Source organism: Boleophthalmus pectinirostris, unplaced genomic scaffold (assembly GCF_026225935.1).
Source record: "Boleophthalmus pectinirostris isolate CB_2022bp ecotype Guang Dong unplaced genomic scaffold, ASM2622593v1 HiC_scaffold_6, whole genome shotgun sequence".
Taxonomy (NCBI): domain Eukaryota; kingdom Metazoa; phylum Chordata; class Actinopteri; order Gobiiformes; family Gobiidae; genus Boleophthalmus; species Boleophthalmus pectinirostris.
Window position 1 is genome coordinate 15733819 of NW_026571447.1, and position 25262 is coordinate 15759080.

General features: G+C 37.9%; 1 protein-coding gene across 3 annotated transcripts in view; it reads right to left on the reverse strand.

Annotated features, from left to right (window-relative positions):
• Positions 1 to 130: 130 nt before the first annotated feature.
• arhgef1b (Rho guanine nucleotide exchange factor (GEF) 1b) overlaps positions 131 to 25262 on the reverse strand; it is a 41599-nt gene continuing 16467 nt past the window's right edge. Inside the window, exons 2-32 of one of the 3 annotated variants that reach the window (XM_020940332.2) lie at positions 21361 to 21447; positions 21165 to 21278; positions 18551 to 18649; positions 17647 to 17689; positions 17331 to 17436; positions 16772 to 16912; positions 15120 to 15149; positions 14890 to 15001; positions 14227 to 14305; positions 14047 to 14076; positions 13216 to 13392; positions 12631 to 12775; positions 11820 to 11831; positions 11061 to 11225; positions 10237 to 10427; positions 10008 to 10154; positions 9807 to 9889; positions 9122 to 9247; positions 8640 to 8754; positions 7077 to 7177; positions 6840 to 6914; positions 6675 to 6750; positions 5984 to 6151; positions 5813 to 5900; positions 5522 to 5623; positions 5390 to 5442; positions 5149 to 5292; positions 4932 to 5057; positions 4156 to 4337; positions 3591 to 3695; positions 131 to 3347 (exon numbers count right to left, since the gene is read on the reverse strand). In XM_020940332.2, the coding sequence (XP_020795991.1) occupies positions 3621 to 3695; positions 4156 to 4337; positions 4932 to 5057; positions 5149 to 5292; positions 5390 to 5442; positions 5522 to 5623; positions 5813 to 5900; positions 5984 to 6151; positions 6675 to 6750; positions 6840 to 6914; positions 7077 to 7177; positions 8640 to 8754; positions 9122 to 9247; positions 9807 to 9889; positions 10008 to 10154; positions 10237 to 10427; positions 11061 to 11225; positions 11820 to 11831; positions 12631 to 12775; positions 13216 to 13392; positions 14047 to 14076; positions 14227 to 14305; positions 14890 to 15001; positions 15120 to 15149; positions 16772 to 16912; positions 17331 to 17436; positions 17647 to 17689; positions 18551 to 18649; positions 21165 to 21278; positions 21361 to 21411 (3156 nt within the window). In that variant the 5' untranslated portion in view covers positions 21412 to 21447 and the 3' untranslated portion in view covers positions 131 to 3347; positions 3591 to 3620. The remainder of the gene's footprint in view (positions 3348 to 3590; positions 3696 to 4155; positions 4338 to 4931; positions 5058 to 5148; positions 5293 to 5389; positions 5443 to 5521; positions 5624 to 5812; positions 5901 to 5983; positions 6152 to 6674; positions 6751 to 6839; positions 6915 to 7076; positions 7178 to 8639; positions 8755 to 9121; positions 9248 to 9806; positions 9890 to 10007; positions 10155 to 10236; positions 10428 to 11060; positions 11226 to 11819; positions 11832 to 12630; positions 12776 to 13215; positions 13393 to 14046; positions 14077 to 14226; positions 14306 to 14889; positions 15002 to 15119; positions 15150 to 16771; positions 16913 to 17330; positions 17437 to 17646; positions 17690 to 18550; positions 18650 to 21164; positions 21279 to 21360; positions 21448 to 25262) is intronic. The other 2 variants (XM_055163781.1, XM_055163782.1) reach the window with 2 other exon arrangements.

Below are 25262 nucleotides of genomic sequence, written 5' to 3' on the forward strand. Positions count from 1 at the left end.
CTCCATTACATTTGTTTTGAATCTATGGAGCTATCAAAAAAAAGAAAAGAAAAAAAAAGCATAATAGATATATTGGATACAGTATAGTGTGTTATTATTGATTACTAACTAAAAATAGAGACAAAACATGTACATATTTCCCCCAATTTATTAAAAAATTAGGAATTAAAAAACAGAACGTACCACAACTTTCCTTAAGTGTACATCATGAGTCTGTTACATGATCAAATCAAAACCCCAATACACAGAATAGTTCTTGCTTACTCAAATAGGCAGAAAACTGTATCAATGGTAGAAGTAAGGGCTCATGAACTGACTTAGTATGGCCAGCAATATAATTCAATATAGAACAACCAGCTCATCTTCAAACCAATCGGCAGCCAGGCTTGATGTGTTAACACTAAATTCAGCAGAAAGCAAAATAAATGACAATATGTAATAATGGCAATGACTTAAGAGCCCTTGATAAGATGAAAACTGTCTGAACAAGGCACCATACTATAAATACATTTTATACAGCTACATATACATGGGGAAAACAGCTGGTAAAGAGAGATGGAGGAAGTGTCTGTCTGTTGTTGTTTTTATCAACGAGCATGTGATCTGAATCCTTGCAAATTAGGTTACCTCATTTAAAAAGGTGTAACTGCAATCCATCAATATCATATTTTTCAATTCATTTGTGCATGGAAGCTCGTAGGCAATTCCCATCTCCCTCTAGACAAATGCATAGATAAAAATACAAAAAGCATCTTTCAAAAAGTTAACAGAAACATCCCCAACTCTTTATTAAAATATGCTCAAAGTGTGCGGTAGAATGTGAAGAGAAAAAATAAAAAGTGATCATGCTATCACAAGAACCAAAGTGAAGGGATGTGCCAAACTAATAAACATATACTGTGGCTAATTATTTTCTTCCTTCAAGCTAACTATGTACATTTCTATAGGATATAGGACAGTGATGGTCAACAATGTGTAAAAAGTGTGTTATATTTAGCATATTTATAGAAGAATGCATATGAGGAAGAGATCATGATTACAGTACAGCTTAAACTTCTAAAAATATCCTGCCTCATTATCTTTGCAGTCTTGTCATTTTCAGCTAATGGTCCCATATGTTCAGTTTGTACAGGTCAATCCAGCTGCAGCAGTCTCTCCTTCTTTCACAATTAGTCTGTTAAACCTGATGTCTTTTTAACACTACATTTGCATATGTACCTGACTAAAGCCTGCCGTACGTATCACCAACCATCCTCCATCCAGGCCTGTCATGATAATTACTATATCATCTAATCGTTCAATATGATAGCTGGAACAGTGGAGCACTTTATCTTTGTAATAGTGGGAAGATTTTTGCCATTTTAATGTAATAACGTAAAGTTTGAGCTGTAGAGGGTAGAATAAATATGGTTAATTATAAACCATATTTTATTATGGAAAATTACTGCTTCATTCTTCCATTTCCATTTAAATTTGTTGCTGTTCAAGCTTTTTAATGATACTGTGTATTGAAAAATTGGTTTAATATGATTATCCTGCTTTGTAACAGTGGCATAAAGGATTTTCAGTATTACAGTTTATCACAATATTTCTCTGTAGTAATATATCATGCTTCAAAATATTATATAGTGACAGGCCTACCATCACCAGTACATAACATCCTAATACACACACATAAGGCATGCGGTAGAAGTGTAACAGCGCGGATTACAGCTTGTATGAGGATCTAACGGTGTCTTGTCTTTGGTCTTGTGACCGTTGCCACAGTTTTGTCACTGCTTACACTGCAAAAACTAAAATCTAGCCATGTTACAATTAATTTAATTAAGAACATTTTATTATGATTTTAATAAATTTCACTTGACACGTAAAATGATCTACCAATGGAACAAGACTTTTCATACTTAAAATATGAAAATACATCTTGTTCCACTTGCTCTTATTTTGAACTTATAACAAAGAAACTAAATCTAATATTGCTTGAGTTAAGAAAAACACTTCTATTCCATTGGTAGATTATTTTACTTCAAGTCAAGTTGAATCAACTCAAATAAAGTAAACTGTTCTTAATTTAAGTAATTTTAACCTGCCCAGATATTGATTTTTGCCTCTAACAGATTTATATAGCATTGTTTAATCATCAAGTACAATCAAAGCTGGATAGAATATACATACAAATCCTAAATTCTATATAAATGTAAGAATTCTTTTTTAATTACAAACAGGAATGGAAACCTGATGTCTTATAATACAAGTAATGACCCTGTAAGACTCTGTATTTCAACTCAGCAGCTGTGGATACTTGGAATCAGGTCTACAGTATATATGAGTATTACCTGCAGAAAGATGATATTGTGTGTGTGCACTGTTTACATTTGAAATTAGTTATCTACTGAGTGCAAATACTGTTTGCTACACTGTTATATAACCACTATCAAAACTACATTCTATATAAAAGCTTTCTACATATCTGCGATTGGATAACATTGCGTTCTTTACACATTTCCGAGGAGCCTTCTGTTATTTCGACATTCTTTTGACATTATCTTTTGTGGCCAGTGTGTTACAGTGTCACCCACATGACTCAAGAGGAATAAATAAAAGCAGTAAATATAAACACTTGTCTCCACTATTAACAGCATAGTTAGCTATTGTGCCAATATTTGACCTAAATAAAGTAAGAAAGAAGTCTCCAACTAACCGAAAAGACTAAAATGTAACACACACATACACACACTGCATGCATTGTCATTCATGACCACTATAGGTTTAAGTATAATACATTTTGAAAAACTATGCTAAGGAGTATTAAAGGCATTTTCAAAACAAAAAAGTGCATTATATACTTTGGCATTGGTAAGAAAAAACTCTGAAATATTGGCAGTAGTTTTTTAAAAGCATCTTCAATAGATAAGCACCTCAAAGCTCCAACCAGGTGCTGCAACACAAAGTTTCTCTCTAATTGTGCTTCTGGCAGTAATGATGAGAAGCATGTCTCTGTGTGCATTTGTGTGTTACAGAAATCCTCTGCTACTCCTCTAACATTGGCAGCCTCAGACAGCAAATATTGCTAGTTTTTCTTGGCACCTCTCAGTAAAAGCAATACCCCACTGAAAAGCAGGATGTTTCTCTTCATGGCTCTCCAACACTCACTCAACCAGACACACACATACAAGCGCACACAAGCTCCCATGTTCTGTCACTGGACCACTGCACTTCTCACAGAGCCACCAGCCCCCCCTGCAGGCAGAAAGCATTTTCACAAGCTGCAAAGGAGCCAAGGTAGGCTTGTTAGGGGTCACGTAAGGCCTGTCACTCTTGCACTTCAACCCAGCATCAGAACAACTCTGAAAACAAAAGAAGAACTTGATTATTGTTATCATGCTAACACTTTTCAAAATGTAGATCATTTAATAGCAAATAGATACACATGATAATACATTATGAACAAAAAGTTGACATTGGAATACACCATCAAAAACAATGAGGAATCTTCATAACTAAGAAAATGTAATGTTTTCTTTGTAGTGAGATAGTGAGGTTTTAAGTTTAAGTAATACAAAGTCACCATGTGGCTTCTGATTCCTCACCTAGTGGCCAGCAGGTGGCGTGATGGCGACTTAATGGAAGTTTCCCCCCTCCAGCGAGAACTTGGAGAGGGCCTCCTGTAGCCGATGGTGCTCCTCTTCAACAGCCTGCACCACACAAAATCAATATCATCTTAGAACTGAGGAGAGACACAACTCCCCCCACCCACCTCCCCCATAACTCACGGACACACATTTCAACCTCCCCCTCTTAACATCCTCTCTTCGTCTCTCTCGCCGTTCTCTGACACATCCCATTGCAAGTGCTGGACATAATAGCCATTTTCAGAGAAGTCCAATTTCACAAGGCAATTTTCAGCAAAGCAATAACAGCAGTGGTTAAATGGTTTTCTATTCTCTAGTTTCTCTTTTGTGCCATTTTGGCCCCATTTGTCCAAAGTATAGCACTGCCTGCTTCTTACTTAAGTTATCCGCAGTGAACACCCCCCGTGCCCAGCTCAGCTTCAGTGTGGCGATGGCTCTTATCTTCTGTCATATCTTTATCTGAGGCTGTCATGTCTTCTCACACTGTTTCTCTATATTCTCATCTCTATTTGGCTCCTCTTACCTGGAGTTTTTTCAGATGTTTCTCCAGACTGTGCAGCCGCCTACACACTTCCTCCATCCTCTCCTGGGACAGCACCATGGGCGCGCTGATGCTCTCATCGTCTGTCTTCATCCCGGCCGCATCCTTCACAGCAGGGTGGTTGTTTTCTTCCTCTGCTCCTGTGTTTGCACTTGAAGTTTCATCTACAAATTGAAAAATGCAGTGAATAAATTGTGTTTGCATACAAAAATGTGTGATTAACACATTAATACAAATTTAGAAGAATATGTAATATATGCTAATTCTGCATAATTTAATAATCAATCAGCATTTGTTACAAGTAGCTGCCACAATAAATTTAATGGGCCATCAACCTATTAAAATCCAGCAAAAAGGTGTAAAAGGTGTAAGAGTATCTAAACCTAAAACCATAACAGTTCTGGAATACAACTCTATTCCTGATGCTTTAAAAAAAAAAAAAAAAAAAAATGTTCCACTGTGTACACTACTGGCTTTGTTCACATTCAGTTTATTTATGCAGGATTATGGTTACCACAAACAGGAAATGTTAGTTGCTGTTGCTGTAAATACAAATGAAATCTGTGGTTGATATGGAAGACATCATCAGTTCTTGTTTTTATGTCACTAAAATTGTGCAATGTGTGCTTGTTTTTTTGTCTTTATTACCGTTTTTGTCTTTAAATTGAAGAAGGTAAGACAGAAGAAGAATATAAGACAAAAATGCAATTACAGATGCCTGTTCATAGATAAGATTTAAAGCATAAATTAAAGCCCACCTGTTGGCTGACTACTTTCATTGGCTTCACTGTGCTTGTCCGATAGTTCCTCTTCGAATTTTTCATCTAGTGCTGCATCTTCTGAAAAACTAATGCTGCCGACCAATAGCCTTTTGAGGGACATAACTACAAGAAGTACACAGATTCAGTCATCCTTCACAAAAGACAGGCCTGAAATACTTTGTACAAAAAGAATATAAGAAAGAACACAAATCACCTTCATCCAGAGCACTATTGGCCACCTTTTCTTGATCGCTGTTGGAGTGGCCTATCAAGTCGAAGCCTTTGTCTGACAGGAAATCAATCAGCGAGTGCCTGGGGTCTGAGGACTTCTCATCCGTCAAACTGTCCTTATCTCGCTCTATGGACACACACACAAAGTGAAGGTCCAGCTGCAGCCTTCACAAATGTGGAACAATAACAAGTCTGTGCTATTTGGACTGGTAAAAGTCTCTCACCACTGACACTTTTTAGACTGCCATTCTCTGTCGGGCTCAAAGGAGCATTTAGCCTGGGGGAAAACATTGGCAAAAAATTTGATGGTTTTATGGAGAGTGAACTTCACCATAAAAAGGCAACTTTTCACTCACGTGACAGGGCTGAAGGGGGCGCCAACAGAAGGCAGTGTCAGCTTCATGGGTGCACCACTCTTCTTTAGGTCATCTACTGCTGTCTTGATCACTTCGGTCCACCTTTCAAACAAATCATACAGGAAAAACACATCCATAATTACAAATTACTGCTATGTAAATATCACTAAAACGCACACATCTCTAAAACAAAATAAACATATCTTATTAACATAACATATTTTATTAATAAACATAAATTAAAAAAATATATATTTGCATCTGAGGAAAATTATAAGTCTCTTAACTTACGTTTTTCTTTCACCAACAGACTGAGCAACTAGTTCATAGATTTGTGCTCCACTATCCCATGTAAAGATTACATAGAAGGCTTTTCGATCTTTAAAAAATGAAAAAACAGAAAATACGAGTTTCACACAGACCATTTTCTTTACAAGAATTTCATTTGAGAGTGGAACTGACCTGTGGCCACCTCACGTAGGAAAACAGAGTCTAGTTTGATAATGGGGCTCAGCATCATTTTGCCTTCTTGTACAGCAATGTTGCTTTTACTCTGGCATTTCAGCACCATCTTATCATCCAGCTTCTGCAGCAGCACCAGCATGTCCCCGAGCAGCACACACTGCACCTCTGCAGGGAGCCAGAGCAGAGCAAAGGTCAAAAAAGAGAATAACAGCATCTGTTTATTAAGGCTCCTGTTCAAAAGTATGTTTTGAAAGCAGTAATTAAACTGATGTAATACCCAACTGAGAAAATATAATAATTACTATAAACAATTGTGTGTGTGTATCTGATGTGAACAATGCCAAGAGTATTGAATTCTTGATCTGCATGTTGGTCTGTTGCTTGTACTTTTTTATAGTGATCAGGAAGAGCACAGCAGTTGAAGGAGGCATATGACTCAAGAGGAGCATACTCTGGTAAATGAACATGGAAACTTGTGAAGAAAGAGTGCAAATCACTTTGTTTTCTTGTGGATCATGTTGTAGCAGTAGCATTTTATATAAAAGTAAAGTTGAGCTTTAAAACCACTGTTTGATGTATAATTCAATATAAGGGCTGTGAAAAAGAGAGCTGTGTCTTTTTGAAGCTACAAACACCTAATTACAGTATTTTAAAGTGTCAAATCTAAGAATATACCAGGCATTATTACCAATAGCTTTTTCTTTGGTCACTCTCCAGGTCAGAGGTCCTTCAAACAGCATCTTTTTCTGAGTCAAATCAATGTTCTGAAAGGCAAAATGGACATTCACTAATTCACAGCTAAGGTTAAACTATAAAATCTACATTCACAATACAGTTTAAAGGCCTTTACAACCTTATACTCAGTGTACAGCTCATTACTGGGCTTGAGTCCCGATGTGTCCAGTTTTCTCTGGTATTCCTTCAAAGTCTGAAAAGAAAGAGATTACATTCAGACAGAAGAAGAGAACAGCAGCAAAGTAAAAGCAATCCAACAGGCAAAGAACTTTCGAGGCCTTAAAATAAATGTACTCCAACTGATGGTCAGTCACTTCACAGCACTGGGCAGTGTGATGGATGGTGTGTTTCTCACCAATAGGTTCTCCATCATTTTGACCTCCTCATTGACATGGTTGAGGATCTTTCTACAGCATTCTGCGCTCTGTTGAATCCTCTCTTTCTCAGTGGCGTCCTCTGTACAGAAATACAAACAGCACAGTGCACAGGTAAATACCACTTACACTGATGTGCAGACAAAGGCATAAATCATCAGGGTACACACAGGTCTGAGACAGACAGTTGATTGATTCTGTGTGATGTTCATGTATTGTTTTAGTTTACTCTTAGCCCATTGTTTGATTGGGTTTTCTTGTTTGAAAGGTGTTTTTGGTGGAAGGGTCCGCTACCTAATTGTATCTATGGAGATGTTATTGCTTTCCTTGAAATGTTTCATGGTATTAAACATATCCACGGGTGTTTCCATTACTCAAAAATACATTAATTCCTTCTGTGAATAGGGAAGACTCTCAGTAGAGTCTATATGTAGCATAGTGCTGTAACCTGCTTGTGTCCCTCATGACAGATTGCCTTGCCTAACTTGAAACCTACTACTTCATGACATCACAGGGTCGAACAGGGCACTTTGAGCTTTGGAGATATAGACAGAATAATAATAAAGTGTTACTAAAACATGTGTGAATGAAACCAACACAGCTTCCGGCATGCTTCTGATGAGATAATAGCATTATTACATGGCTTAAAACTCATAAGAGTAATTTTTGCGTAATATAGGACCATTAAAGTAGCAGTGCATACTGTATTGTTTCATTTTACTAATATTTGATTTGGTTTTCTTGTCTTAAACAAAGGTGGACAAGCACAGATCAGGCATTATAACTGTCAATTACAATTGGTAATTATAAGTTATGGAATTATGCTTGTCTCTGTATAATTGTTGTTTATGCTCGGTGACGCAACAAGAACGGTAATGAGGGGGAAAAAAGCCAAGACTTGTTCTGAACAATGATCATGATTATGAGTTGTAGCTGTGTGTGACAGTGATAAAACAAGGTAGTGGCCTGTCTCTACCTGTAAAACTAGCCAATAACAACAAAATCTACATTCTACATTCATTCAGATATATTGCAAAGCTTTGTTTGCTTACACCGACTACTGTGATGTATGTCTCGTGTCAGTCATAAAGCTTGATACATATGGAGACCTAACTTTGCTCCCTTCTACCTCACTGCTTCTCCAGCCTTCATCATCTCACCCCAAATACTCCTCCTGTCCAATCAGCCCCCACTCTAACCTATTTAGACTCCCATTGCAGATGCCTGGCCACTTCAGCTTGTGCCACATCCTACCTCCTCCCTAGCACCCCATAGGCTTCTCATCATCTCATTGTCCCCTTCACTCTCCTCAACCTCTCATTCCCTTAACTCTCCTTGACCTCACCTCTACCACCTCCAGTGTCCAGGCCCGAGGAAAAGATTTCTCCTAAATGTCATCTAATCACCCTTCATTGCAATGTCTTCTCCTGGGGTCTGAGCGACAAAGCTAACTCAAACAATAAACCTATTAATATTTTTTCAGTTTGTCTGTCTCAGTCTCTACAGGTTGAAATATATTTCAGTGGCACAAATCACATATCTACCTGTATTTTTGGCAATGTTCTCGAGCAGCAGTGGATACTTGGTGAGCCTCTGCATCTCTATGGGAATGATGTCTTTCAGTTGAAGTCTGCGGCACTGAGGTTTGCTCTCTGCCTCCTGAAAACACCATACACATTTCAATGATTAGATCTTTACATATTTGTCTTTCTCAACTGGCTCACCTGTATTCATCTTCATGTTTTACTATATGTAGTTTTATGCTTTTTTAGCGTATTAGCATGCGTGTAAATGTGTGTGCAGAGTGCGTGCATGTGGGTGAGACTGTGCATGTGACTGTGGTTGTTTGTTGTGTGGGGTCAGGCAGCTGTGGAAGTTGGGTACGTTGGTGGGTGGAAAGAAATGTGGGATTGTTTTTAATCACTGCAACTTAAATATAACACTTTGTGTTATATTTTTTGGATGAGAAGTGCTTTATAAATAAAGTTTGATTGATTGATCTGAGGAGTAAAGCTGCAAACAAGACCTGTATAAAAGAGTTGAAACGTGGCTCTCTCTTCTGTCTGCTCTTGATTTGTTCCAGTGCCCATGACTGGTGACTGCAAAACCGAGATGTGAGCTTCTGAAACCACTCTCCTTCTGTGCCCCCAAACTGCAACAAACCAAAATATATTACACAATACACCACAAGTCAGTCAGTTGCTGTTTTTATAAATAAATAAATAAACTTTAATATATTACTGCCCTTAAAACAGACCTATTATGCATAATTGATATGTCAGACCTTTTAACCATGTTACAGTTGTTTCCCCTCACTGTTTACCAACTTGATGCTGTAGTTGCAGTAATCATGCATGTTTGAACAATCTTTTAATTATTTTTAAGATGCCATATTACTGATCAGCTCCTAATTTCACCACTACTGATATACACCCATTGCTTTCTGTTTACTTCATTCTCCAATTAAATTTTCTCAGGTGATGATATACACCGGATACAGCATTGCTGCACAGTGATTTTGTTACAAAAAAAAAAAAAAAAAAAAAGATCAGCAGCTATCCACTGGAGAGGGCAACAACTACTGTGATGATGTTTACGGCAACATTGGCTCCCATTGGGCACCCATGTTTCATTTTAAGTCGTTTTAGAACATAGGAGATTATAAGTATACAGAAGAGACAAGTACAAAAGGTCTTCTTTAAAAAACTCACCCGATTGAGCACTGGGGTGCTGATGAATTTGACTATGAAGCCATCGTCCAGACGTAGTTTCTTCAGATTCTCATAAAAGTTATCTTTAAAAAAAATAGTTAAAAACAGTAAAATATGTCATTTTAGACTAGAAGCTTCAATAACTCTAAATGTTACAATTTATATTATTACAGTAGAGGAACTGTTTGATGCAGAACTCACAGTGCATTTCAATAATCTCATCCAGGCTGGGAAAGATGGCAGCAAGTTCATCGGCGGTTAGTAGGTTCTCTCTTTCCAGAGGTTTGGAAAAGATCATCTGAAGGACACTCAGCATGCGCACATGAGCATGCTCAGTGGCAAATAACTCTGGAAAAGACAAACACATAACATTATAAACTATGGCCTTATACTAGTACATAATCATATTAAGACTTGCTTTTGTCCTCACCATTGATGACTTCCTGCCTCTTGATTTCCTTCTTACTCAGGCAGGACAGTGCGTCAGATGAGGCCAGCTCCCTCCAGTTGGGAGGGTCCTGCTCAAACTCCAGAAGACGTGGCTCCACCTCCTCCAGCTGTGGAGAGGGGCTAGTAGGAGAAGCCCCTTGACCATCAGCCACTAGAACTAGTCCGTCAGAGCTACGAAAGCAAAATACTTCACTGAATGTTACTGATACGCACAGATACATAGATTACAAAAAAACCAACAAATTAAAAATTGGCCAATTAAATTTTAACATTTCAAATGTATACAGCATTTGTTGAAGAGATATAGAGTCAGCCCATCAAACCAACAAAAGCATCAAGGACTCTTCCTTTTTTCCATATTATCTGATCTGACTAAAACTGTCAATCATAATCATCAAAATTTTGGAAAGATAATACAGTGTTGTGTGACAGATAGTAAGGGACTGATTTTTTTTAAAAATAAATTTTTAGTTTTTAAATATTAGAAGAAATGTGGTTAACTCATTTTAAATTTCTATTGGAAAACACAACAGACCTTTTACAGGGCTTACAGGATGCTGATGAACAGCGAGGACCACTTAATAATGGTCTAGTGCTTCTTCCCCAGGAGCAGTATTGATGTAATAAGCACCTTTCCTAAGCACCACTGTCTGAGACTACTGTCTGACAGTTACCAACTCTCTGTCACTACAGAACAATTTACCCAAAGAAAATAATTCGTGAAATAGTGTTTTTGTTGCTATGTCCCGTCTGTCCCTGCTGTGCACATCTTTGAAGGGGCTGTAGAAGCAATGCCCATCTTACGGATGGAGGTGCTGCGGGCTGAGCGGGGCGGGTGATGAGGATGTGGTGGAGGGAGGCTGCAGGTCCACGTCGCTACGGGAACGGGACTGTTTGGCCCGGGACGAGCCACGGCGCCGAGAGGAGTGCCGGTCCACACGAGCACTCTCACTGCGCGCCACTTTCCTACTGTAGGAGGTGTGAAGGCAGGAGGGGAGGAGGGGGAAACGGGGTGACAAATAAAGGAAAAAGGAAAATACAGGAGAGGAAAATAGTAAAGGAGCAGCAGGTGAGAAAGGATAAAAGGACAAAAAATGGCAAAAGAAAATAATAAAGTAGAAAAGCAAGATTAAATAGTAAAATAAAGAAAATAATGAATTATGTTAAACTGTGAGATGATAGAAAAAATACAATTCAAAAGATCACTCAAAGTGAATGAGAAAGGCAAATATGCATGGATTGTAACATGCATATCAAATACATCATGAAACATAAAGTATGTTTCATATGACCACTAGTGCATTTTAAATCAGTTTATAGAAGCACATTACCAAAGCCATGCATTGCTTCCACAAATCCTAAATATTAGTTAGCTATATTAAATCATTATTATACAATTCCTCAGACGCATCTGTATAATTCAACTTAGCCCAACTATCAAACCAAGTAACAATACTTAGCTGTGGGTGTACTAAACATGAGAGTGTATGCGTGTAATGATTGTGTTTTTCTAGTGTGAAGTCTGAAGCATGTCCAAGACTCTGTCAGGGAGCGGAGACCCACCTTGTTCTCCGTCTGAAAAAACACAGGGCACCACATTGTTACACAACCATCGCATCAACTACAATGACCTATCAATACAGCCTTAAAAGCACTCTCTACCTACCTACTACCTAAGCACAGTCAGTGTAGTATGCCAAAGCTTCTAATACAAAGATGTAAACACTGAGGACAAGCAAGACAGGTTCAACCCTGGTTGAGACAAAAACACCCTGAGGCACATAAGAGACTTGCAGTGGCAACAATGTTAATAACCACAAATAAGTGTTCAATATCTGACAAACTACATTCCACCTTAGAATTCTAAAAATCATGCTTTTAGTGCGGAAAATATTTTTATGACACAGACAATACCGGACACTACCAATTATTAGCAGCGCAACAACTGACAATCCTGAATCCAGCAAAAAGACATTGGCACAAAATGACACATGTAGGCAACACGGCTGGCACAAAAGCTAAAGGATGGGAAGAGCAGTGGCACATGCTATTATGAGATCAAAAGTGTAAAACAGAGACAAAGAAACAGAGGGAAGGGAGAGGAGGGAAGAGCTGTAAAGAGTGGATCTGAGTTCACCTCGTCAGGGTCCGTCACAAGACTCCAGGCTCTGTTAGCTAGCAAGCAATGAGCACAACACAAGACGTGGGCACACAGCAGGGACAGACTGCAGAGGGAGTCTTACCACGCTCCCTCAATTTGAAGCAGCCCTTACACTAATATGGGTCACTGGACTGCATCTTAATATAATCTCTCTGTAATCTGGATCTATCTAATCCTGGCATTGTTTCTTTACCACTGCTACAACTAGCCTACCTGTCTTTTTCATTCACGCTTTCCTCTGTGGGAGTGTCACTAGAGGACAGAGGCTCCACTATGTTCAAGCCTCCGCCTAGCCCCACAGGTGAAAGGTCCCCCCCATCTGAAACTGTAGGGGGCTCAAGACGATTCATCAAATGGCCTGGAAGACAAAGACAAGATAGTATGTGGAGATGAGTATATCAGTAAGATAAACAAAGTACAAAATATAAATTTCCAGTATTTTGACACATTCCAAATAATCTGACAGTCTGAGGTCCAGCCTGCAGCACCGCAATTGCCCAGTGTCAAAGGGGTGTACTAATAGATTTAAAGGGTCCGTATTAAGCAATTTTCTGATCTATGTTATAGAATTTCGTAATCAAAAACATACCTGGAGTGGTATTTTGTTTCATGTTTAACACACAAACCCTGCATATTTAGGCTGAGGCTCTCAGAAAACACTCCACCTTGTGTTATTGGTGTTCCACTGTGTTTTGTAATATTCCATACACTTGCCTGACTATTTTCTCTTGATTAACATATGAAGAGAAAAATATATATGTGCTAGCAACAATAAATGTCATAATTGACTTTTTTTACCATCACTAATGGAGGCCTCGGGGCTGTTGGCGGTGCTGTTGTTGTTTCCTAAACCATCAGGGATTTCCAGCGCAGGTCCTTGCACCACAGGGACAGTGACAGACTTTCTGCTCGTGAGTGGGGGCTCAGTCACAGAGCCTCTGATGGAAGGCAGACTTTTGTTGCGTTCTGATGGCCCTAAAGAGCATAGAGAGCAGTGTGAGAATAATCAATGAATGAGAAGAAAGTTTTGATTTAAATATGCACTGTGTAACTTTTTCATTGGGGGTCTGTCATCTGCTTGTTTCTATGGATATGTCATTACTTTGTCTGGAATGTTCCACAGTATGACTTTAAACAGCTCTACCTTACATGTATTTAATTACAGGTGGTTTAACTGCTCAAAAATACCTTGACAACCAGGCATTTTGACTATGAGCAGGGTTGCCTCTCCACAGATCTGACCTGTAACTTGGTCTGGTTTGGTCTCCATGATGATAGAAAGGTTTAATACCATACTGTGGAACATTCCAGATAAAGTTATAACATTTCCATGGAGAAAAGCATTTGACGGACCTCCACAAGAAACGTTACACAATGCATCTTTAATATTGAGTTAGGATACGTTTTTGGGAATATAGAAAGAAAAACTAGAAAAATGGGTTTGGTGCAATCACAGCTTCAGGTGAAGGTTAGTGAAATCCGTAGTTCTGTGTCAAAATTAGAAGGTTATTTGTAAGTTAACTTATAGCCAGTCCACCCACTCCCCCTCAGTGCAATTTGGGACATGCAAACATGCTATTGGGTTAATTGTAGGTTATGGATCACTCTAAGGATACTTAAGAGTGGTACCTTCATCTGGTTTAGGCTTGATGGTTTCAGCTGTAACAGGAGAGAAGGGCAATGTTCTCAAACCACTCATATTGTTAACATAAAGCCACAATAAATACTAAGGTACAATATAAAGCACAACATATTTTTGTATAGTTGATTAATTATATACTTAGAGATTTACACAAAATTTACACATACCACTGTTGGTCCCACCCATCCAACTCGGAATGCTTGGAAATGGTCTGGTTTTAATCTTCGGTATGTCATCCCTTTTATTCTGAAAAAAAAAAAAAGTAACAATGGTATGGGTGAGAGTGTGAGTGTTACAATATTTAAAGGGCCCACATTACACTAATTTATGATCAGTTATAATATTTCCTCATCAAAAACAGTGGTGTTGTGGTTTGTTTCATTACATGTTTAACACATAAACCTTGCATATTTAGGTTAGTTCTTCTATCAGACAGAAAACACTCTGTTTCACCTTGTGATGTCATGTGGTAATATAGGAAGTGTTCCACTATGTTTTTAAACTCCATACACTAGGACTACAATGATCTGGATCATTTCAGCTCTGGAATTGCCTGTCTCACCTAAACTAAAGATAAAAGGAACTGTTAACTTGAAAATTACAACTTGATGACATCACAAGGTCGAACAGAGCATTCTGAGTTCTGGAGATTTAGACTAATAGTAAAGGCTTACTCAAACGTGTGAATGAAACAAAATACAACTCCAGGTATGTTTTTTAGGAGGGAACATTATAACATGTCTTGAATTAATTTAGCATCATATAGAACTTTTAACAATACCATTGCCAGGACTTCTAGGTCAGAGCCATGCATTTTAGTTATGTTGTACCTTTCCCAGTGGTATCCTGAAGAAGCCTCCTCTTGACTTCTTGCTGTCCACTGCCCTGGTCTTAACTCCCAAATGTTTCATGTAGAAGGCCACTGCTGTGAAGATGGACTGGCTGTAAAAAGAATGCGGATGGTAAGTTGCAGAAAAAATATTCACTTTCATGATTCAGTATTGATCTAATGTAAATTTGTATCTAAGCATAACAACTCCATGCATTATTCAGCACATACCATTTCTCCTCATCTGAGACAATAGTGGGCCTGCAAAACAAAACAATACAAAGTTAAGTCAAGTGTCATATATTGAGCAGCATTTAGAACTACCAAATCCACAAACCTTTTAAGTGACATTTTCCCTATCTCTTTTCCAGTTGAATACTAACTGTGTTTTAGGACAAGAAGATCGGAAATCCTTCTCCTGAACAGACTGGAAATAGTTTTTTGCACTTTTATGTTCAGGGCAGAAGCTTTGGAACATATTCCGATATGTGCAAAAAAATAATTAAACAAACTGAAAAGTAAAAAAAAAAAATGCAGTCAAAGCTGCTCCTGTTTTTGTTCAGAAAACTACAAGTACATCTTTGGCATTGTCCAAAAAATATATTATAATCTCCCATATAAAAATCAGCAGTGCTCCAGCACAGAAACACAGTTTCTCCCTGTTTTAGTCTGATGCAATGGAACAGCAACAGGGCGGAAATTGGATACTCGTGTTTTGCCATGAACATAAAGGGTGGGAGGGCTTTCCCCGGGATTCCCCTGCATAATCCAATCAAATGCTCCTTTTCTGTCACTGAGATCAACAGACTGACCAATAGGAAGCAGATGGAACAGGGTCATTATGGCCAAGTTAGGCTGGGAGCAGACTGCACCAGTCAACTGAATAGAGACTATATTGTTACAGTTTGAATGAAGTGCCTGGTCTGACTGTGCTGTAGAAACAGAGACAGTCCCCCCCTTGTGATGGTGAGTTTGGGACTAAAGAGCTGCTTTTTCACATCTTCAGGACATTTACTCATATAGTTTATCTGCTGCATTTACAGTGAGATCGTATCAGCTGGCGCTCAGTTCGCTGCTGTTGTTCACTTTTGTTTCCTTTTGACAAGATACATTTGGACAGCTCTCTGCCCTGCTGCTGGCCTCCTCTCCCTGTCTGTCCGACTTGATTCTGGTAGAAGATAAGACATTTTAGATGACCATAGGGTCAAGGATAGATTAACTTTCCGCCAGATCTTCTTTTCTTTAAAAGCATTTGGGGCAGTGGTTGTGGCTGCATCGATAACCCTTTGGCCTTTTCACTCCGATCCCCCTTTCCGCTTTGTGACCCCCACCCCTCTCCCCTACCACCATCTCCACCCCTCTCAGAACTGGCACTGTGCCACAGAAGATCCTTCCTGCCAGCGTGGCAATGCTGATTCCATGACTTCCCCATTGGCTCCTGATTTCCTGTCGTGTTTTTCTCTTCCATTCTATATGAGTGAATTATCCGTCTCACTATTCTATGAATAACACAGTCGAACAAAGCCATTCAAATTGACAAAAAGTGTTTCATTTAACTCATAGCATTTCAGGACTATGTAACCTTTTTTGCCTCTATAGAGATGCTATTGCTTTGTCTGGAATGTTCCACGGTATGACATTAAACCTATCCATTTAGCTATTTTTTTTTGTTTTTTTTGTTTTTCAATTTTATTGCTCAAAAATATCTAGAACATGAACATATTTTCACAGAGACACTGTGGAACATTGCAACCCATAACATGGACATAAGATGATGTTGGACACTCTACCAGAAAAGTAACTGTTCTGTATTATTATATTGAGAGTCACAATAAAGAACCCATTCCAAATTAGATAAAGACAATACAAATGAAGACACTAACTGTGACTCAGCCATCCTGTCCAGCAGGTTCTCTGCTACAGACTTCTCCTTCATCTCCATGGGGATGCGGTCTGTAGGATAGTGGCTCTCCACATCGTTCAGCTCCGCTTCACATGGCGTCATACCCATCATCCTCTTTGTCCTGTTAATAAAGTATTACATAATATTATAAATGCATTGTTGCCTATTTTTGGCTCTATGACAGAAATGTACATAAAGACACATAATTGGATAATGCATTAGAAATGTATAGCGCTATTTTTGGACACTCTTTATAAACATTAAGAAACAAGAGGGAACAATGGTGGAACTCATGGGGGGAATGCAAGATTGAAGAGGTGAGTTTTTAGTAGTGATCTGAAGTGCTTTAATGAATCCGAGTTCCTGATGGGCTGTGGGAGTGGGGGTGGGTGGAACAGTGCTGATAAAGGAGGTTGGTGAGTTAGGGAGGGGCCAGGTTATGGAGGAGGGACTAGTAGGTGATGAGGAGAACCTTGTATTGGATGTGGTAAAGGGAGCCAGTGGAGTGGTATGAAAACAGGAGTGATGTATTTTGTTACCTGAAGTCTTCCAGCTGTTTGGCCACTTCTCCGCACTGCAGGCTCTGGACCTCCTGGACATAACGCCTCTGAGTCTCTTCTGAAAGCAACTCTGGTCGTGTCCGATCTACATTAACAGTACAAAATATAGTTAGGGTATTATGACAAGTTTAATGAAAATGAGCTGAAAATAAAATAACAGATGGTGGATTAACTGAAGACATCTTCATAGTATAGTACAGTGGAAGCTTTTGCATTGAGAAAATACCAATAAGGCACATTTACATTAACATCAAAATATGACCAAAAGGCATATAATATTTTATCATATACATACCTAATTCATTTGATATATTAGAGGGTACTGCCACTCTTAGAATCTATGAAGAAAAATAAAATATTTCATCAAATATGATACAGGTTATGCAGCAACAGAAATTTGCCACTAGGGGTCAGATTAACACTAGAAATAAAAACGAAAGCCCAACAGAGAAGTACACACAGCTGACAAATACATCAAAATTAGTAGATTTAAGTTAAATAAGAGATTAAATTAGGTTAAATAAGAGGATCCTTCATCCCACAACCATGGCAGAAGGCTGTAAAGTTAGACAGGGTATTGACAGAAATCCAGAAGAACTCTCCAATATGGAAAACATTAGTTAGAAGTGAAATCTAAGAGAAGTGAAGCAGGTGGAGAACACAGTGACGGAAATAAGCCTAGCATCAACAAAGCAAACAGACTGAACACTGATATGCTTCTGCATATGCAAATAATACACTATGTACTTCAGTTCCCACAGCCCACTTATGTAAACCAGCAATTTACATGGTCAATGTCCCATTTTCTTCCACTTGGACATGTGTCACTAAATCAAATGTGAAATCTACAACATTTTCATATATTTTTGATACAAATGTGAATATAATTGATTTAGTTTTTATATAAATTGCTATGCACTAACTCTGGACTTGTTATATTTGATAAGACATGCATTTCAAGCAGAGGGCTCTTGTTTTAAGAGATGGTACCCAGGAAACACAAGTCACAATAAAACCTTTCCAAACTTTAGACGTTGTTACTCTCCTACATTGTCTGACAAATACATGCAAATCCAGTTATACCACACAAAACTAGCCAAAGCTATCCTGTCTAAACCGCTCTAAGGTCCCTGCAGGCCAGATGAAAGCCTAATTACTCACAATCTCTTACAGTGCCTGTTGTGCAATGGGCTACTTACTGCACCCTTGTCCAAAAAGTTGTTGTTAAACTCCACAAACTGTTTCTTGGTTTCTTTGGCACTGAGGTTTTTAAGGAGCTCCCCATGGAGGTAACACAGCTGAGGACAAAGACACAACGATTAGCAGTGATATTTGTTTGTTGTTTATTTTCAACACGCAAGAAAAAACTCTATCAAGACATAAAAAAAAGAATAAGAAGACCAACCAATAATGAGAATCCATACTCCTTATATACAAGGAATTATGTACATGCTTGAAAAGGAGTGGGCGAAAGTATAAACATATTTATTCCATTTTCCCCAGTGTTTAATAACATATTGTATGCCTTTTGTTTTCTTATTATTTGATCAAGATAAGTACAATTAACATTAACAAACTATAATGTAGTATTGCAATATGCCTTGGCGGATGTTTGCACTACATGTTATTGTTATTATGTTATCAGCATTGTAAGTTTGGCCAACCTCAAATTGAAAGAAACTCTACACAATTCACCTTCCTTGTTTACAATAGTTATTTTCTTCTCATTGTTTACATGGACAGCTAAGGACAAAAGGCACCGGGGAGGGGTGAGATGAGGTGTCATGGCTAAAGGAGGTGTAATGGTACCTACATGGGTCACTTAGTCAAAACAAAGTAGGACAAACACAAAATGTCAAGAGCTTTTCTCACACGATCACCATCAGGTACTTAGAAAAACACTATAATGTAGGTTGGGTTGGTTTATTCCATTTGGAGGATTTTTAATGAATGAGGCTAGTGTACAACTTTATCTAGAGTTATCCACCGGACTTCGTTTTGCAAATAATAACAATACTTATTAGCATTATAACATTATCTACTGTCCCTTTTAAAATGCAACCACAAGGGGTCAGTAAATCTGAGCAACTCCAAACTACCTGTTACTTTTTAAGTGAGACTTTTTGTCAGGTCTTTGCGGCACTATATTATTACCATTACATCGTGTTATAGCCTACTTTTCAAATGCATTGTGGGAATTATGCTCGTTTTAATTTAATTTTTGTGTTTTGAAATTGCTATTAAATTTGTGATGTATGTAAAAATAGGATTCTGTTCAGAGTCCTTAACCACCTTCTGAAATATGAACTGATAAACTAATACAAGACTCCTGTGACATTCAGAACATTTTACAGGTCTAAACTAGAGGTACAACATATTTGTCTATAAAAATACAGGATATTTAGTTTTTGTAGAGAACTACTAATAATTCAAATAAATGCAGCATTCATGATTCGACAATTGCCCCACATTAAATGCGGGTTAGATTTAATTGCAATTAAATCAGCAGCCCTAGAGTACACACTTAAATCAACATCACTATTAGAGATAGACCAATATTTGCCCCTTTTGGCCCAACCAGCAGCCTAATAAGCATGAAAAAATATAAAACTTTATGTGAACATTTTAGTTCAAAGACAGTACAGCAAAAGCGTGACTACACTGGACACTACACAGTTTGTAGTAAAAGAAGGTTGCGGATGAGTTTGTACTCAAATTTAATTTGATAATTTAGGAAAAATTACCTAGATCGGCTATACATATCAGAGGTCATCAGTTCCGCTGGATTCTAAATAATCAGTATCAGCCATGAACAAAATGCTTATCAATGGATCTGTAATAACTATCATGCTCTACATATCTAAATGCATACTTAGTCTTCAGCATTAACAAACCTGACATTTATGAGTGTGTAATCACTGACTACTGCTGCAGGCAAAAGCTCTTTGTATTTTCACTTGAGACATCACGGGTATTACATAACATCTTTAAGGTACAGAGTAGTTTACATTCTGTGTAGGTCAGTATAGCCATTACATTTCTAGACATTTTGCTTTAACCATTTCCTTTGTTATTTCTTTGTTTATTTTTAATTATCTTTATTTACACAGATTATATTTTACTGCATACATGTTATTGCATGGTATGACTATACTAAAAACTGTACATATGTGACACGTGGTTAAGGGTAGTCGCAATACATTAGTGACATATTATGCAACTGGTGTTTCCAAATAAGCTCATACAGATAAAGAGGAAGGACAGCTATAAAGGAAACATATATGACACTAAGTGGTCATAAAAGAACATCTCTATATCAGTATCTCTGAGCAGACCAAGCAGCGCACCAGGCTGCAGTGTTTTTTATTGTTTGGTATAATGTTGGTTTTGTCTATCTTATTGCTTCAGGGATGAATAGGGCTGCAACTGTTTCACTAATTGTCAGTAGTTCTGACGACTCAAAAAAGTCATCAAAAAGACAGCATATTACTTATCTTTATCTGTTTACAAATCTATCAAAAAATCTAGATATATAATATGAGTAATAATTTGACTAGTTGACTAAAAAATAGCCCTACCTACTACTTCAGAAAAAGTCAAAAAGAAGGAACTAAATAATGTTTTGAATAAAGTACAGGTCACTGAACCTTCATACACAGAAGTGCTTCAGTGCTAGAGAGGTCAGGATTATTCAGCAAGTAAAGAAGCAAGTAAAGAGCAAAAATAAGTAATCTACACTGTAAAATGTAATAATATGGCTGTTTATGTCACAGTAATGTTATATTCTATTTGGATCGTACTTCCACATCTTACCAAAGGTGCAGGGTCAAACTGGAGGATGACATGTTGGATGAAGGCGAGCAGGTGGGCTGGGTGGTCCTTTAGCTGGTCTATAGAATTGAAATATTTACACTGATCGTCCCCCACCTGGGAAATTTCACAAAGAACAGCAAACAAGAATTTAATAATGACTAAACAAACTTGTAATGTGAGGTGTACATTGACTCACATCATTGAGATCGTTCTCGAAGTCTTCATCCTCGGCCCCGATGATGCTCATGGCTGGGTTAGAGCTATGAGCCCCAAACACACCCCGCTGCAGGAGACACAATAGAAGAGAAAATACTTTAGGTACAGTAAGTTAATGCTTTAACGGTGAAATCCAGGAACCTGTCAGATACTAGAACAGTCTGTATCGGAAAATAAAAAAGTTGATGTGTTATATTTCTCATGAATTCGCAAAAGCAGGATTAGCTGAGCCAGGCAGGAAAATAGTAGCTAAAAGGCTAAAAATAAGTTGGGCTGAGTTATATTATGCAACTAAATAAGCTCTTCCTACATGTGAATTGCTATATGAAACATCTTTGATGATGATGCTGTATGAAAATAGTAAAAGGTAAATAAAAAACTAAATGTGAACTAAAACACATTTTAATAATCCTATAACTATATCTTAAATTCTAATTCTATTTATCTATTCTGTACCATTGATAGATATATTTCCATTTAAGCCTGTCACGATAACTCATTTTTAAATATAATATATTGCTACAGAAAAATATCTTGATAAAGAATCATATTCAAACTACATAATACCACTGGCACATTAACTCCAAAATAGGATTATCCCAGTGAAAGTGTTATTGTAAAAAAATTTGTCCAGTGATAAATTACTCAAACAATTTCACACTTAAGTAGTTAATTATAGTATCTCTAAGGTGTCATGTTAATTTTTCAACCAACTACAGCTCAAATGTTATCATAGAGGTTAAAAGTACACACGACAATTATTATCCTGAAAAATATTATTCTTTCTATCATATATTCAACGATAAGTCGATATGGTAATTATTATGACAGGCCTATTGCCATGGCTAAGGGACGTTTGCTTAAAGGTCCTATATTATGCAAAATTGACTCTTGCTTGTGAGATTTGAGCAATGTTATAATGCTGTCATCAAAAACATATCTGGAGTTGTGTTTTGTTTCAATCAAACGTTTTAGTAATCCTGCATCATTAGTCTGTCTACATCTCTTAAAGCTCAAAATGTTCAGTTCCACTTTGTGATGTCATGTAGTGGTGATTTTCGAGTTAGCAGCTACCTTTTACCTTTCGTTCAATAGAGATTAGGAATTCTATGGCTGAAATCATTCATATTTAAAAGCACAGTGCAGCACTTCCTATATCACATGACATCACACTGTGGAACAGAGAGTTTTCTGTTTGTAAGAAAAACTCTAAATATGCAGGGTTTGTGTGTTAAACTTCTACGAATGAAACAAAACATAACTCCAAGTATGTATTTGATGAGGAAACAACATTGTAACATAGGGCAGAAAAAAAGAGTAATATGGGCCCTTTAAATGCATTTCCCACGGGTCAAAATCATTTCACAATTTTCAGGCCTTGGGAGATGTAATGTAGAGTATAACTGCTACATATCATGCAATATCATGGAGCCTTTGCCCATTTATGTGCACTAATGTGAAAGTGACTGCTGATGCCAATCCTTGCCTTTGAAATCCATGAATGGAGGGGGGAAAAAAACGCGTCAGAGCCAGCGGTAACCAATTTTCCCCTCACTCCCCATGCCTCCACCACTTCCCCCTGCGCACGCACACCCAAAAGCACACAAACAAAACACAACCCCACTATTCTGTCCGCCAAAGTCCAGAGACCCGGGGCCGCCACCAGGGACCCACCCAAAGACTGTACAGAACACATCAAACGCAACAAGAAAGCGGAGAAAAACAAGGTCTATTGTCCAGCAAAAGAAAGAGCTGAAGTTGTGGTTGTATCAAGTATTATGAGTGGGAACTGAGAAATCACTTAGCGGTTAAACGTTACACAGATATGGAAGTTTGTAAATAGTAGCCGCTCATGGCCTGAATAAAAATGTGCAAATAATGACACAGAGGGGGGCGAAAAACCTGCGCAGAGGTCAAGGTAAGCTTTGGCAGAAACGACAGGGAATCAAACAGAATAGAGAGGAAGAGAGAGAAAGAGAGGGGGGGTGAAATGGAGATAGACTGGAGAATGTGGTCATTCATGGTCATATACAGTGGGCTGAGAAAAGGCCAGCAGTAGAGCAACATGTGTAGGAGGGGTTAGCAAAACAGACACTGAGCCAGCACACGGACACACACCACATGGACACACACACCACACATCAAACCATGATCACATCCACAAGATCACATGCACAAACTGTCGGCGAAGACAAAACACCCAAACAATCGACACAAACTTTGGCCACAACATGTCCTAACATCCGAAACAGGCTAGCAGCAGTGGTAAGTGTTCAAGAGGTTTAAGAGCAGATACACAACTACAAATTTTGAAAAATTTTACTTTTTAAAATTTGTTTTTTATTATTAAAACATTAAAAAGTTATTGGTTGGTTATTGGTTATTAGTCTAAGGTTGATTCAAATAGCAATTGTAGCATTATATTTTGATTTTTGAAGAACAGACAGACTAAAGTCATTATAATTATTTTAATCACTAGGGCCAAAATAATGTATGCATTTTGCATTTTTTATAAGATGGGTTCATGTGACATTTCAATATTCTGCAATGCCTAGAGCGTAAAATGAGCTGAAGGTCCAGTCAGAATTCAATGCTAGAATTTGCTGTTTAACTGTTATATGGTTTGTAGTGCTTTTTGTTCCACACATGAAACAGAAACTCACATGAAGTTCAGTGTCTTCTGTGTCAGCATAAATAAAAGTAATTTTATCACAATGGCCTCAGAAAAGGGGTCATTACTTAAACTGAAATTTGCATTTCTATTTGAATTTCTTTGAAAAAAGTTAATCTCTCATAGGCCCTTGCCCTCCATCTGAGATTATGACATCAAATTTTTAAAATATGAACGCAACCTATTGCAAAACATGACTATGGATATTAATAATAAGAAAATCCACAAATTGTAGTGCTCATAAAGGACTGCGCTAAGTTCCTAGTACTTCTGCTTTTTCAGAGCCTACAAACATGTTTTTAAGGGTTAGGCAGGAGGAGAGAAGGGTGTTAAGCCTCCTGGGAACAAGAAAATGTCACATGACATGACAACTGTTAAGAATGTCCGAGTCTTGTCTCAATTAATTGAAAATAATACGGGAGGTGTGGAATTTAGACAAATTTAGTTAAAAAGACATTGAAGGTACGATATTACACAAAATGTATTCTTGTGAGCTTTAAGCCATGTTATAAAGCCATGACCTCATCAAAAACACCCAGAGCTGTGTTTTGTTTCATTCACACATATTTGAATCAGTCTGTCTACATCTCCAAAGCTTAAAATACTCTATTCCACCTTGTGATGTCATGTAGTAGCAGTTTTCAAGATAACAGCTACTTTTTACCTTTCGTTCAGTAAAGAATGGCAATTACTAGGCTGAAATTATTCAAATTATTCTAGTGAAGGTGTATGGAGTGTAAAAAAACACAGCAGAGCACTTCCTGTATACCACATGACATCACAAGTCATCACAAGAGAAAAACACATCCTAAATGTGCAGGGTTTGTATGCTAAATATATGTGAATCAAACAAAACACAACTCCAGGTATGTTAGTGATGAGGAAACAACTTCATAACAAATGAGAAAATAGCATAATATAAGCCCCTTAATGACTTTGCATTGGCTTTTAGACTAATATCAAATTAACTTGGAACCATTTGTTTTTCTTTTTCACATGTGCTGACAATAACCAAGCCTCCTGTTTACTAGATACCACAACTATCCGTGATGACTAGGGGGAAGGCATGTGTACAGTAGCGGATAGGAGAGGTTCATAAGTGGGAGGTCATTTGTGCTGCTGTTTCTGGGAGTGGGAGTCTCTTGTGCCCAGGAGGAGCCAAATGTTACATTCCAGCATATGGCACAGTTCAGACAACAAGCGGTATGTCT